The following is a 16,406-nucleotide window of genomic DNA, read 5'->3' as shown; positions in this document are numbered from 1 at the left end:
GACGAAGGTATGTCAGCGATTTCTTTGGTGGGAAAGAATTGGGGACCTAAGGGAGGGTAGGGACCATGGTGAATCGATGCACAACCGCCCTGAAAGTCTGTTATTTTAAAAGTTAAGCTGAACAATGTTTGGCACTGTCTAGATAATGGCTGGAATTCTTCGGTTGGGAGACTACCGGCCCGAGTTAAAATGTCATTTTGGGTACGATTGGCAGGGTGTTTCACAACGGCCTTGTTAGCACGTATTTAACAGCACTTGGTGCCGGAAAGAAGCCCCCACGGGCTTCCCGCCAATACTGGCTATCTTCTCGTTTTGATTCACCAGACTCGTGCCTCAACGTCTCACCGCTAACAAGAGGGAGCTGCTTTTCCATTCAGTCAACACACAAGCATGGAAGCGCGCAAGCCTGCTCCTTGCTTTGGGGCTGCCGACCTGGCCAGTCTTCTCGACGCTGTCAATGCGGGCTGGGACATCCTGTTCCCTGAGAAGGTTGAAGGACCAGCAGCAGGTCACTAATATCGTTTGGGAGGCAGTGCAGTGGCTGTCAGTGTGGGCAGCATGACGGGGAAGACCGGCATCCAAGAAGACCAACTACCTCCACCAAGCTGCAAGGGTAAGTACCACCTCTCCTAGCATCAGTCCCGCCTGTCACCCCCACAAATCATTGGCTGACACCTCGCACTCTTCCCATATTCGATCTTTGCGGTTGCACCTCAGAACACACCAGCACCCACCATCCTAGCCCTTTCATGTCCAGATGCAGTACCCAAACATGCCACCCTGACCCATCAAGCGTGCGGCTCACAATGCCCTCTCTTTGGTCCCGCAGGAGAAGATAACCCGTAATAAGTGGGAAAGGGCCAAGACTCTGCTCCACAATTCTGAAGGTTGGATTCTAGTTGGTTAAAGTTTTAATGGTCTACAGGGAGTGGTCAATTTGTGAGTAAAGGCCTGTGCTCAACCCAATTGCTCCCAGACATGGGTAAGCCTTCATCCTGGCATTGAGCATGACTGGGAGAATGAACAGGACAGGCCTCAAGGAGGGAGAGAAAGGCTGTCAGTGGAAGAACACATCTGCAGAGGATCACTAAGAGAACAGCTTGCGGGAGAGCTGTGACACCTTGGAAGCTGTATCCAAAACCATGGTGGCAGCACTCTGAGCTTCCATGCAGTACTCAGATGTTAAGTGGACACTGCTTTTCTGCAATGGAAGCTGAGGCCTCAACCATCAGTACTAATCTTGGTTGGCTCCATTAGTGTGTTGATGGAGCTGTCCACTGGTGCATGTTGGAAAAAGATGTTTTGCGGATAGCCCTGTGCCAAGTTATGGCTGATTTCTCCTCTGAGCTACATTGAACACAGGCCTTCTGACAAGTTTCCCAAGGCAACAAACAATTCCTCTTTCCAGTAACTTACTCAATCAAAGCTTTCTCAAGTTCTCTTCAGCACACGTAGACTGTCTAGCCGGGTCCTCAGTGCACCAAGTATTTCCTTTCTCATTTCTTCATCATCCCTTCTTGTTAGCTAATCTCTCCTGTCTTCCACTCTCTCATAAACATTCCTGTTTGTTCTTTCTCTGCTTCTGCACTTGCTTAAAGCCTGTTACATCTCCTAAATTTGCCTGTTCTGACAAAAGGATGTCAATCTGAAATGGTTCACCAGAATTCTCCCATGCTCCCACCAGTGGGTTTAATGGGGGGGGGGGGGGGCACTAGGTTTTGGCAGAAGGCCCAAAAATTGCTTTTACGCTGGGGTGGATTTCCCATGGAGCATCCGCTGGTGTCCACCATGGTGGATCGGAAAATCAGTTGGTTGCCAGTGTGAAATTGATTTGCACCCCGCTAATTAACTGCGGCTGAAGGTCCTACTATGCACATCTGATTCTCCGTGTCTCCAGTGGGAAACATAAATACTGGTGGAAAACACATCTGGAACAACGTGGTGTGCAGATGTCCGGACTTATCTGAACAATGCCTGGGGCTGCCTCTGGATTCCAGAATGGAGGTTACCAGCAACCCTGGACATCCGAACACCACAACATTGGGTGGGGAGAGCATTTGCAGATCGATCTTCCAGATTCATTGTCCTTGAAGAGGCCCTACCTCCAGCCTCAATGTTCCTGGGATCCATCTTTTTCAGGAGGTCCATTTCTTTCTTCAATAGTGGGTCAGTAATTTGGGCGCCTTTTCAAGATGGCACCCATATTGGGTTATCTGGCTTGTTTGCTGGTGAATGAATTTCCGGTTCGATGACAATTCTCCGCCCCCCGCACCCAACGCCAGGGACCTGGGTTTGATTCCTGGCTTGGTCACACTCTGTACGGAGTCTGCACGTTCTCCCCGTGTCTGCATGGGTTTCCTCTTGGTGCTCCACCCACAAGACCTGAAAGACGTGCTTGTTAGGTAAATTGGCCATTCTGTTACCCAAACAGGCACCGGAGTGCGGCAACGAGGGACTCTTCACAGTAACTTAATTGCAGTGTTAATGGCACTGTTAATGTAAGCCTACACTACTTGTGACCATAATAGAGAAGAGAGAAGAGAAAGAGCAGTTTGTAGGTCTGGATTCGTTGCAGGAAAGGTTTGAGTTGCTGAGGAGGAGTGACTTTAGAAATAGCAGGTGAGGAACTTTGTGCAAAAGGAATAGAGGACATTTTCCAGGCTGCTGGAGTACATCTTAGTGGAGCAACTGCTACTCCCGGATGAGTTGGGAGAGGGTAAGATTGGGGATAAATGGGTGGTTGAGGGAGCAGAGGGGTTTATCTGGACTGGAACACACTGTCAGCTTTCAGAGGTTAATGGAGTCTTCCAGTCCCTTAACTGCATTATTAATTCATTTACAGATATTATGGGCGCGAGTCTCCCATGCCGCGCCATATGGTAGAATCACCGTTCGCGCCATTTTTCCCACGGCGCCGGTCCGATGCCAGCAGGTGGTTCTCCGAGGAGTGGAGAATCGGAGCCATTTGCGCCGGCGCATTTGCCGGTGGCGGGCCACTGTCCATGGCTGGGCTGCCGATTCTCTGGCTTTGATGGGCTGAGTGGCCACGTGGAAACGGCAGAGTCCCGCCGGCGCCGTTCACACCTGGTAGCTGCCGACGGAAACTTTGCGCGAAGGGTTGGGGGGGCAGCCTGTGGGGCGGGGAGAAGCGCTCCTTCACCGGGGGGGCCTCAGATGGGGTCTGCCCACGATTGGGGCCCACCGATCAGTGGGCCGGCCTCTCCAGCCCCGGCCTTTATTACCCGGCCGGCTCCTGAACCCCTACGCCATGTTGCGTCGGGGCCGGCGGGTTGAGAAAGTCCCTCGCACATGCGCGGGTTGGCAGGGCCCAACTGCACATGCACGGGTTGGCGCGGCGCCCATTTGGCGCCGGGAAAGGAGGCTGGAGTGATGTGAAACGCTCCAGCGCCATGCTGGCCCCGTATGGGGGCCAGAATTGGTAGTCCCCGTGCCCGTTTCGTGCCGTCATGAAACGCAACGTTGTTCACGATGGCGCGAACATTCTGTTTCCATTTGGGAGAGAATGGCGCCCTATGTATTCATGATTTCTGAGTTCAAACCTGTTGTATGGTGCTTCAATTTAGACATCCTAGGTTACCAAGAGCTTTTTATGTTTACAATATGCTGTGTTTTAAAGTAAGTTATTTTGTTTTTCAGCTTTAACAGGATTCGAGACCAAAAACAAGTATGAACTAAAGAATAGCTTGGGGCAGAGAGTTTACTATGCAGTTGAAGACAGTGAATTCTGCAACCGACTATGTTGTGGGTCTAATCGAGCATTTGTCATCAAGATTTTGGATAATGTAGGACACATTATTATGCACCTTGTGCGTCCTCTAGGATGTGGATCATGTTGCTGTCCTTGTTGTCTGCATCAGGTATGTGCATAAAAATTGAATTAATGTTTGTGTCTAAAAATGTTTCTATTCACAGACCTTCCTTAAAAGTTATTGGCTATACATGCAAGAGTAGATGAAAATGATCCAGGATCAAAGTATAAAGGCCTGTTTTCTTAGATTTTAAAAGTTTACGTGCCGATTTTGGATTTCAAACCTCATAATCACAAGGAATATGTATAGCTTTTAATACCATATACGTGCATTAAAACAAACTGCAATTAGTTTATATACCCTACCGTCATGTAGAATACTTATTTATAGGCTTGTCTCCCAAATTGTTATATTATGCCTACTGCAGCTTCAATATTGATGCAGTTTATTCATTGGGCCTGCACATTCTGTCAAGAAAGACCTTCTGCTGCATTTTGATACAAACAGGAACCTGACTCTAGAGATTGTTATAAATGCTTAAGTTGCTTAACATTGGCTCTGGAACCGTGACAAAACTCTAGCACAAACGTTCAGAAGATCGATCGTCAATCAAAGCTATTTGTCCAAAAAACAAGAGAGCTGCAGATGATGGAAATCTAAAAGCAAAATACAGGGAATTTTCCTCAAGCCAGGAGAGAACAATGAGGTTAATCTTATGGACAAGAACAACTTTGTCAGAACTGAACCATTGGACCTCTGACCCCGATTTATGGAATAGGAATGAGCTCCAGTGCTAAGGTGCTCTTCAAGGTTGATTTGTCACGTCTGCTGATTTTACTGATTTTTCTTATTGCGCACTGTCATATAGAAACATCAGCTTTGGCTTCAATGTACCTTGATAGGGAGGTTAATTGATGCTGATTCCACTACTTTCTATTACAACCAGTCTGAATGGGGCAGCACGGTAGCATGGTGGTTAGCATAAATGCTTCACAGCTCCAGGGTCCCAGGTTCAATTCCCGGCTGGGTCACTGTCTGTGCGGAGTCTGCACGTCCTCCCCGTGTGTGCGTGGGTTTCCTCCGGGTGCTCCAGTTTCCTCCCACAGTCCAAAGATGTGCGGGTTAGGTGGATTGGCCATGCTAAATTGCCCGTAGTGTCCTAAAAAAGTAAAGTTAAAGGGGGGCGTTGTTGGGTTACGGGTACAGGGTGGATACGTGGGTTTGAGTAGAGTGATCATTGCTCGGCACAACATCGAGGGCTGAAGGGCCTGTTCTGTGCTGCACTGTTCTATGTTCTATGAATGCCACCCTGATATCCAGGTTCCACAAACTTCGATGTCCTCAACAATGGCAGAGCCCAGCACATCAGTGCAAAATATAAGGCCGAATAATTAACAATCATTTCCATCCAGAAGTGCTAAGTAGATGATCCATCTCAGCTTCCTCCTGAGGTCCCTAACATCACAGATGACCGTCTTCAGCCAATTCAAATATATTCTTTCTGATATCAAACGGTCCTGAATACCACAAATGGCTATGGACCATGACAACATCCCATCTGTAGAAGGGAAGACTTGTGTGCCGGAGCTAACCTAGCTCCGAGCCAAGCCAACTTGCTCCAGTGCAGCTATAACACTGGCTTCTACCTAACAATGTGGAAGATTGCCCAGATGTTATGTCCACAAAAACCAGAACAAATTTTAATCTGGCTAATTACTGTTCCCTGAGTCAAATCTCAATTGTCAGCAAAGTGATGGAAGGTGTTGTTGGCACTGCTCAAAAGCGTCATTTGCACAGCAATTATCTGCTCACTGATATTCCGTTTGGGTTCTGCCAGAGTCCTTCAGCTCCTGATCTTATTACAGCCTTACACTAACATGGACAAAAGAGTACAATTCAAGAGAAGAGGTGTGTGTGGTAACCCTTGATATCAAGGCAGTATTTGACTTGGGTGTGGTATAAAGGAGCACTAACAAAACTGAAGTTAATGGGAATTGGAGAAAACTCTACACATTGAAGTCATAACTAGCCAAAAGGAAGATCTGATGTGGAGATGCCAGTGTTGGACTGGGGTGAGCACAGTAAGAAGTCTTACAACAGCAGGTTAAAGTCCAACAGGTTTGTTTCAAACACTAGCTTTCGGAGCACTGCTCCTTCACCTGAGGAAGGAGCAGTGCTCCGAAAGCTAGTGTTTGAAACAAACCTGTTGGACTTTAACCTGGTGTTGTAAGACTTCTTACCAAAAGGAAGATGGTTGTGGACGTTGAGTCCAGTCATCTAAGTCGCAGGGTATTGCTGCAAGGGTTGTGCAGGGTTCTAGGCCCAACCATCTTCGGCTGCTTCGTCAATCACCTTCCCTCCATCATAGGCTCTGAAGGGAGATGTTCATTGCACGGTGTTCAGTATTGTTCACCACTCTTCAGATACTCGCGCAGTTTGTGTTGAGATGCAGAAAGGCTTAGACAGCATTCCGGCTTGGGAATGACGTGTGGCGCGAATATTAATTGCCACTTAAGTTCCAGATAATGACCATCTCCAAGAAGAGAGAATCTCCCCATGTCAATCAATGGCATTACCATCATTGATGCTGCCTGTGGACTGAATGATCACGTGAGAACACAATGACATGGCTACAAAAGAGGTCATGTGGTGGGAATACGGGTTATCCCCGGGTGTGTGGGCAGAACACAAGTGTGTTGAAGTATCTGCTGAGTTAGTGAATAAAATACTCTTTGTTGAAAGCTCTTGCTGTCAGTGATTCAGAAACCCACAACATGGTGTCAGAAGTTGGTAATCTGGCTCAAAACCTTTGCCGCATCGATTCGTCTTTGATGAAAATATTGGGGATAGTAGGGAAAAGTTTTTGAAGGAGTGGCATACTTACTGTGGTGCTGCATTACCTGACAAGTCAAAAAAGGTATAAGCTTAAACTTAGCAGTCTCCAGGGCCATTGAAAAAATGAGTAGTTTGTTTTCCAAATGGAGAAGGAATAAGAGCACCCTGAAATAATCCCCAAAAATTTGAGATGATCTGTCTCCAAGTAAAAAACATCATCCTAGAAGACCTAGATAGACATCCGTTCAGTTCAACAATCCAAAGAGTGGATGCATCAATACAATCTTGCAGCTACCCTGAAAATATTGCCAAAGAAATGTCAGGATCCCTCACTGATTAACTAGTCTGGGATCAAAGTTTGTGGACTTCATAATGAGTTTAATACACAAGCAGCTACTGTGGGAGACAGACCCAATATTACAAACAGCCATTAGTACCTATAGGTTAAATGAACCAAAATAGTCACAGTCAGGGAGCGCCCTGCTCCAACTACAGTGGTCAGCTCCCTCCAAACAGAAAGTTTGTCCTGCATATGGCAAGAGATGCAACAAATGTGGGAAATGGAATCACTTCACTAAGGGCTGCAGATAAAAACCTCGACAGGCTTTTCCTGCCATCCGGAACATAGCAGCTGGTCGGACCTCCATGGCAGGAGCATCAGTAAAATGAACGAATTGGAGCTCAGCTGAAGCAGAAAAGCTACAGAGCTTCCAACAACACTCTCTCCATTGCAAGAGAGTCGATGCAGTCACAGAAAAGGGTGGGAACTTTACCACCTTCAACATAATTAGTAGTCACGTAAAACTAACTGTAAAGATTGACACTGGAGCAAAGTGCAATGTATTATCCAGCTGAATGCTGTAGGAACTAGATCCATATGCAGCAACAGACCACAGCACCCAGGCGGACTTTGTGGCTTATGGCGGACAAACCATCCGCACTCTAGGCATAGCAACCCTCCACCGCACATAGGGCAGTTTCAAGTTTCATATAGTTACCCAGAATGTAAAACCACTACTCGGTCTTTAGGAGAACATTACATTGGGGCATGAAACATCGCCATCATAGCTCGGGAACTCAGCGTGACAGCATTGACACTGGTGCCCTGAGTGAGACATGACTGGCAGTAGAAAGCCAGCTGAAAGAACAATACACCTTCTGGAAAGGCAAACCAGAAGCAGAATGTCATCTCTATGGGGTCGACTTCGCCGTAAAATTTGTTGGAGGTCTTCATGAATCCCCTCATGGGTAAGTGAATGCTTCATGACCCTAGGGCTCACTCTGGCCCAGAAGCAGCATATCGCAGCCATCAATGCCTACGTCCTAATCCTAGATGTAACAGACAAGACAAAAGAGGCATTCTACTCCCAGCTGCCATGTGTCCCAAGACACATCAGGCAGGAAAGGTGTAGGGAAAACAAACTCCAATAGAGTTCTCCTGATGAAATGTGTAGAACATGACTTTGTCATAACAAAACACCCTGTTCCACCAGAGGGATAAGCACTGGTACCTAACATCGTTTGATGTTCGGGACTGCAAAGATGCACCAGTACCAGAGCCAATGACTGCTGGACTGACCCCCTCTGTCATCTCCATTAACCTGGTCCCAAACCGGCAGAGGCAGAAAAATCTCTGCCACATCTCCATATCGCTGGACTCAAAGACCCTGAGAAGAAAGGCCTACTCAGCTGGTGCCTCACAGCCAACCTGCCGAGGACCAATGAACCAGAGTCGCAGAATGCCCACAGCGCCTGGTCTGCCCAAAATGTCACCATGGTCAGCATCTGCGAGGAGACACTCAGTCTCTGGACCAGGAAACACCAAGACTGGTTCGACGACGACCAGTCTGCCGTGTTCTCGAAAAAGCTGACTGACACCTAAAAAAACAGCAAGACCTCCGGCACAGATGTACAGATGAGAGAAAAGAGCTAACATTTCAAGTCCGATGACTCTTTGTCAAAGCTTTGTCAAAGAGTTATTGGACTCAAAACGTTAGCTCTTTTCTCTCCCTACAGATGCTGCCAGACCTGCTGAGATTTTCCAGCATTTTCTCTTTCTGTCCAACATAACATTTCCAGCACTGGTTTAAGCTTTCAAGGGTTCAATATACCATTTTGATCTTTTTCACAGTATGCTTTCATTTGGCAACCTACAGAGAATAGACATGCATGACTTAAATGTAACATCATGCCCATGGGTAAGGTTAATCCACATATTTGTCAGTTAGGTCTAGATCTGATTGCTAACATCGGCAATCACCTGGTGTCACACGTAAACCTGCGGCTAATTCCTTTGACTCCTTCAACCACATCTTTAATACAGATTTTTTTTAAAATGTGGCTTTAATAAAAACAATGGAATAAAACTTAAAGACAGATTTTCATATATATTATATCGTTTTTTTTTATCCCGCTCTTGAAAATGACTTCAAGCACTTTGCAACGAATAAATTATTTTGAAACACAGCGACTTCCAGGTTAACCTGTCAGCCATTTATATACCCAGAAAAGCCCCACAGACAATGATGAGAATGGCAGGTTTGCATCACCACTCTGATGTGAGGCCTGGGCTACTTCATCTCCTACACCCTGTAAATTAGTGACCATTGATTCCAGCCTGCTTCTGTGCAGTCACAGCAGCTTCCTCCTTTCATTTGCTGAAGTACAGTTAACGCAAGGATCTGACTTGGAAGCACTGTTTCTATATCTGACAAAACAAGCAAATACTTCTTTCAGGTTCATTAGAATCTGATTCAAACTGCAACGTTGTTTCCAATGAGATCCTGCCAAAATCTCCAGAAATATCTCCACAAAGCTTATAGAATGCACACTGAATAGCAAAGGAGATGGAGAATGAACAATCAAGCTATCAGGGCTAATAACTAATGATTTAAATCTTGCTGATTTTCATACCAAATCAGGTACCTAACATTTGTTTTCACATTACTATATAAGTAAATTCTGTGACTCTATCCAGCAGCTATAACACATTGTATTTTAAAAGTGTTTTTAAAATCTTTTCAAAAAAAAGTATAAATGTCAAAGAATATTAAATTTCTTACAATTTAGCAGTATTGAGTAACGATCAATATACTGGGACTGTGGGCACATTACATTGTAGATTGTGCCGGTACATTTGTCACGATGAAATTGCAAGAATTCATTTTAAGAATATTTATAGCAGGGCAGTTCATAATGGAATCAGGCAGAGTCGACGTGGTTTTGTGAAAAATAAATCATATTTAACTAATTTATTAGAGCTCTTAGAGGAAGTAACATGCAAGATGGATAAAGAGAAATCTGTGGAAGTAGTTATACTTGGATTTCCAAAAGAGTTGTTAGATCAAAGCTTATTACACAAAACAAGAGCTCATTGTGTAGGGGATAACTTGCACAGGGTAAAGGGCGGGTTAGCTAACAAAAAAGCAGTGAGTCAGGATATTGTATTGTGAATTGCGCTTTCACATAGCCGTCCGTCAGTCCAGAAGTAAAACACTCGAACACGTCAGTAACGAATATTCGTTTATTCACGGCCGGGACAAATCTCTAAGTAGTCGGGGAACCACCTTCGAGAAGTGCCAAAGTCCCAGAGTACGGACTGTCCCTTTATACAATCACAGCTTTGAGGTGGTCCCCTTAAATTCCTAGATACACCAATGATTTGGCAAGGATCCAGAACATGTACTTATATGGAATTATTATCCTCGAGGTAGGCTGGTGACTATGACATCACTAATACTGCTGCTGCTAACGGTTTTCTTATCCTATCCGTCCATCAGGTCCAACTTCCTTATCTCCTTCCCTCTCGTGCTCCTGAGTCAGCTCTTTCACATTCCAATGTCCATTGTCTCAGTTGACAAGGTTTTACACACTCATCTTTGCTGTCTCTGCACTAACAGATACAGAGATCTGCTCTCATTTCATTCCCTCAACCTTTTAACATCTTTTTCACAGATACATTTCAGAACCTTAATATTACATACAGACAGCAAGGTTAAAACAAGACAATAAATGTTATTTTGCCAGATTTAGAAATTTCTTTTGCCTTCTCGTCCGCTTGCCTGTTGCCCGTTTCCACCAGTCCCGTGCCTTTTGTATGGGCTGCGCATTTTCTCACCGCTATCTTGTCTGGGAGCATAAGGGCCTGCAATAACTGGGTTACTAACTGCTGGTGTGAGATGGGTGTACCAGCAGAGGTTAGAAATCCTCTGTTTTTCCATAATTGCCCGAAATCATGTACTACCCCGAAGGCGTATCGGGAATCTGTATAAATATTAACCTTCCTTCCCTTCGCCAATATGCATGCTCGTATTAATGCAAACAATTCTGCTTGTTGGGCAGAAAAGGGAACTTCAAATGCTGCTGCTTCCACTACGTCACCGTCTTGATCGATGATTGCATAGCTAGATTGTCTATCCCCCCTTTCGCCGATGGAAGAACTACCATCGGTGAAAAAGGAACAATCTGAACCCGGGATGGGTATGTCGGAGAGGTCGTCTCGGACCGAGGAGACCTCTCGCAACAGTTGTAGGCAGTCGTGAGTTGGGTCGAGCCTGTCCGAGGGAGGATACGTCAAAAAGTTAGCAGGGTTGATAGTGGTGCAGTGGGCAAACTGGACTTTCGGGTTATTAAGGAGAGCAATCTCATATTTATTCTGACGCGCCATCGTGAGATGTTGGGTTTGTAGCTGTCCCAAAAGAGCTGTAACAGAATGGGAACTATAGACAGTGATATCTTGTTGGAGGGTAATATTAGCAGCCGATTGCAGGCTGTTGTAGATAGCTGCAAGAATTTGGGTACAGATAGGATAGCCAAGGGCTACCGGATCGAGTTTAGAGGAGTAGTATGCGACCGGGCGACAGTGGTCGCCGTGGCGTTGGGTCAGGACAGCTGTGGCGCAGTCGGCAAGGACTGTGCAATAGAGCTGAAAAGGGCGATCGTATAAGGGTCGACCAAGGGCAGGGGCCTGGAGGAGGGCCGCCTTGAGACGGTCAAAGGCCAGTACGGCCTCCGGGGAAAGGGTAAAAGTATCAGGTTCATTGGTGTAAGGGGTAAGGAGGCGGGAATCCAAAGTAATATTCGGGATCCACTGACGGCAGTAATTGACCATGCCCAGCCACTGACGGAGCTGCTTGGCAGTCGTTGGGGGTGGGAAATCGCAGATAGGGCGGATCCGGTCTGGATCTAAGGAACGAGAGGTGGCAGATATCCTAACACCAAGGAACTTAACAGTAGGTTGAGCAATCATAACTTTCGAGGGAGAGACAATGTAACCAAGGGAGGCCAGAAAATTGAGTAAAAGTTGAGTATCGGCCCGACATCCCTCCTCAGTAGGGTTAGCGATCAAGAGATCATCGACGTACTGAACAAGAGTGGAGCCTTGGGAGAAGGAGAGGGATTGTAGTTGGTGTTGGAGACAGCGGGAGAAAAGAGTGGGAGAGTGAATAAAACCTTGAGGCAAACGTGTCCAAGTATACTGTTGGCCATTATAAGTGAATGCAAAAAGATATTGGCATGATTGATCGAGTGGCAGAGTGAACAAGGCATGTTGGAGGTCTACAAGGGAGAAGAATAGTGCATCTGCAGGAACCTGGGCTAGAATATGCTGGTTGGGGCGGCGGTGGTGCATAAGGTGATGGATTCTGACTTGGGAGGGGTATAATAAATTGGATCGGTGCATTAGGGAGGGGTGGTAGAGGCGGTGGCTGTGGAGGCTTCCGACGTCCCCCACAATTGAACAGATGTTCCTCATCCCCATCGTCCCCGTCCTCCCAACCTTGCTTCGCATTGCTGACTGGCGCCGGGGTAGGAGTAGCATTCTTTCGTTCTTTACATTCCTTTTTTAAGACCTCTACTGTTTTAACAATTCCCCCTTCGGTGAGGCCAATGCCCAATTTTGAGGCATTAGCCTGCCAGCTAGCCAGTGTAGATGCATCTTTCAATGACTGACAGTATTCCCTCCATAAAGCAATTAATTTCTTTGCGGTGGAACCGCGATTGTTTTTCCAGATCACCTGTTGAGCCTCTAGGATAGGACCCAAGTCTTTAGGTCCCCCCAGAGGCCATTTATCCTTGCCTAGGTTTTTATGGAGGGCCCCCGACAATTGTCGGAGTTGCTTTGAGTGTTTGGGGTATTGTTCACAGAGAGTCCGGAGCGCACTGCCTGGGTCATCACAAGTATCTACGGTGTTACCCATGGTGGAATTCTAATTCCACTCGTTTCCTAGTAGTCTAGAGAAGACTGCCCGAGAATTACCTAATAGTCTGGAGCACACAGCCCGGAATTGTCTCCTAGCAGTCCCAAGAACCCCGCCTGTAAATTCTAGAGAACACAGCCCGGAATTATGGCGGCAGTCCCAGACTTGCCCCTAGTGACGATAACTGCAGGGGCCACTTACCCTCCTTAAAACGGGTTCGCTGGACTGACCTGGATCTCGCAGAGGCTTTTCGACAAACCAACGACAAGGCTGAGCAACGATCAAACTAGTAGTAGGCGAATACCAAGGTGGAAAAGAACATTTTACTCACGTTGGGGGCCAAATTCGTCCTCTACTTTGAACGAGCTCAGTCGATTACGCCGGTTGGGTAGCGCAGACACCTCTGGAGATCCCACCGCTGCCACCAAATGTGAATTGCGCTTTCACATAGCCGTTCGTCAGTCCAGAAGTAAAACACTCGAACACGTCAGTAACGAATATTCGTTTATTCACGGCCGGGACAAATCTCTAAGTAGTCGGGGAACCACCTTCGAGAAGTGCCAAAGTCCCAGAGTACGGACTGTCCCTTTATACAATCACAGCTTTGAGGTGGTCCCCTTAAATTCCTAGATACACCAATGATTTGGCAAGGATCCAGAACATGTACTTATATGGAATTATTATCCTCGAGGTAGGCTGGTGACTATGACATCACTAATACTGCTGCTGCTAACGGTTTTCTTATCCTATCCGTCCATCAGGTCCAACTTCCTTATCTCCTTCCCTCTCGTGCTCCTGAGTCAGCTCTTTCACATTCCAATGTCCCTTGTCTCAGTTGACAAGGTTTTACACACTCATCTTTGCTGTCTCTGCACTAACAGATACAGAGATCTGCTCTCATTTCATTCCCTCAACCTTTTTAACATCTTTTTCACAGATACATTTCAGAACCTTAATATTACATACAGACAGCAAGGTTAAAACAAGACAATAAGTGTAATCCACTTCCACAGTATCCTTTTCTGGTTGGCAAGCTATAACTAGCGGACTGCCACAGGGATCAATGCTGGGGCCTTGACTTTTACTGTCTATGTCAATAACTTGGGTGAAAGGGCCACCTGTATGGTAGCTAAATTTGCTGATGAGACCAAGTTAGGTAGGAAAGTTGTTGTCAGGATTAGGTAGAGAGTCTACAAAGGGAGAAAGACTGGTTAAGTGAGTAGACAAAATTTTACAGATGGAGTATAATGTGCGAAAATGTGAATGTTTCTAGTGTACTGCTAAAATGGAAAGAGATTGCAAAACTCAATGCGACAGAGGGATGTGGGTATCCTGGCACTTTAATCACAAAAGGTTTGTATGCAAGTACAGAAAGTGATTAGCAAGGCAACTGGAATCTTCTTGTTTATTACAAAGGGAATGGAATATAGAAGTAAGAAAGTTTTACTGCAGTTCCACAGGGTACTGGTGAGACCACATCTCGAGTATTGTGCACCATTTTGGTCCCCTTTTTTTGGGAAAGTAGGTTTGTTAGAAGCAGTTCAGTAAAGGTTCACAAAACCATTCCTGGGATGAAGGACTAATCCTATGAAGAAAGGTTGAACAGGTTGGTACTTTACCTGTTGGTGCTCGGAAGAATGAGGGTGATCTTATTGATACTGAGGGAATTGATAAGAGTGGACACAGCGGACACAGTTTAAGAATAGGGGGTTTCCCTTTAAGAATAAGATGAGAATTTTTTTCTCTCAGATGATCACCAGTCTGGAATGCTCTTCCCGAGGGAGCAGGGGAGGTCTGGTTATTGGATTCATTCAAGGGTTATGAAAATACAGATAGGAACGTACAGTTGAGACTACAATCCAATCAGCCATGATTTTATTGGATGGTGAAGCAGGCTCGAATGACATATTCCTACGTTGTATGTCCCATTGATTTGCAAAACACTACTGCTTTTAGTTTTGAAGCTTTTTTAAAAACAAAGTCACAAAATTGATCCTCAAAATTAAGTGATCACATGCTGAGTAAACCTATGTGGGTGTTTAACATGCTTAGAAGGAACAAGCCCCTGTGCCGCTACCTAAATTGGGCTGAAGGTAGATCTGAGGCACTAAGAAAACAGATGGAAGGCTAGGGAGAGGGAACAGGTGAGAGGCAAGTGTGAAGAGGGCATGAAGGGAGCATGTGAATGGTACAAGGTGATTTAAAGATGTGGGAATTGGGGTCAGGTTGCTGAAGATGTGAAAACGTTAGAAAGGATTCACAAGAATGGTTCTGGGGATAAGGAGCTCCAGTAACGTGTAAAGATTGGAGAAGTTGCGACTGTTTTCCTCGGGGAAGGTTGAGAAGAGGTTTGGTAGAGGTATTCCGAATCATGAGGAGGCTGGAGAGAGTAGATGGGGAGAAACTGTTTGGCACAGATTTAAGGTAATTGTCAAAAGAAGCAAGGGCAACAGAAGAAAAAACTTTGTCTCACAGCGAATGGGGAGGATCTGGAATGTAGTGCCTAAGAGTGATGGAGGTGGGTTCAAGTGAGGCTATCAACAGGAAATTTGATCATTATCTGCAAAGAAACAATTTGCAAGGGTATGGGGAAGAGACAGGTGAAGGGCACTCGGTGAATTAATCCTTTGGAAGGCCAGCACAGATATGACAGGCTGAATGGCCTCCTATGCAGTAAACATTCTATGATTAGTATGTTTTATAGCACTTATTGTTATATTTCTAGGTTGGTTGTTGTCGAGACTGAAATTGGAGGGGGTCATTGGTCCCACGGAGACTTCTGCGGTGATGTGTTTGTAGAGTTAACCCAGCAATGCTGGAGCAGCTTCACAATTGTACATACTTGCTCTCCACGACTTGCTTTGCCAATCAGCTGGAATGTTCTGTGCCTCTGCGTCAGTCCACAATTTTCTACCCATTCATTTTAAAGAATGGGAAAGCATGTGCTGGAGAGTACAGAAGTAAAATAGTTTTGCCAACGCTGGATAAATATAAAATCTCGACTCTTGAAATGGAATTCAGTAGATTGAGGTTTCTCAAAGACTGTTAGGTAAATGGAAGGAAATAAAGATTTCAGTGCTCAATCTGTTTTTGTTACATCTGCATAAATAGCAAGTGAAAATGTCAATAAATGTTAACTGATGGGTCTGCATGATCTTTACCCTCCTTCATATTGGCTATGTATTCCAAAGGCTCACAAACTGAATCAGTTTCTAAAGTGGCAAGTTCTAATGGGGCTGCAAAACCCTATCCAACTTTGTTTCTCACCATTCCATCTATGCAATAGCAATATAATTGAAAACACCCCTAGAAATAATCCTACAATTTTTTTAAAGACTTCAAAAGGTCAGCAGCAATCCGATGCCACTGACAAATATTCTTCTTTTCAAGAAGTGCAGCTTAAATTGCCACTTCAATGTTCCACAGGGGTCCGTCCGGTCATTGCCTTTTTAACAGGCATGGTAAATGTGAGCTATTTTTCAAGATGCTTGCATGCTCTGTTTTTGCTGCAGTTAAAGGTGTGAACTGTAATTAAGTAACAATGCAAAGTTGAATAATTGTTTCAAGATTGCTTCAAAATTCTTTTAATGAGGATCTGTTGGGT

At 45.5% G+C, this 16,406-nt stretch overlaps 1 protein-coding gene across 2 annotated transcripts in view; it reads left to right on the top strand.

Annotated features, from left to right (window-relative positions):
* Positions 1-16,406, top strand: part of LOC119977581 (phospholipid scramblase 2-like) — a 111,675-nt gene that overhangs the window by 64,214 nt on the left and 31,055 nt on the right. For both annotated transcript variants that reach the window (XM_038818681.1, XM_038818682.1), the window contains exon 6: positions 3,658-3,878. In XM_038818681.1, coding sequence (XP_038674609.1) covers positions 3,658-3,878 — 221 coding nt within the window. The remainder of the gene's footprint in view (positions 1-3,657; positions 3,879-16,406) is intronic.

The sequence above is a fragment of the Scyliorhinus canicula genome, chromosome 14 (genome assembly GCF_902713615.1).
Source record: "Scyliorhinus canicula chromosome 14, sScyCan1.1, whole genome shotgun sequence".
In the NCBI taxonomy this organism is placed as follows: Eukaryota; Metazoa; Chordata; class Chondrichthyes; order Carcharhiniformes; family Scyliorhinidae; genus Scyliorhinus; species Scyliorhinus canicula.
The sequence above is the reverse complement of the archived record's forward strand: the minus strand, read 5'-3'. Positions and strand labels throughout refer to the sequence as shown.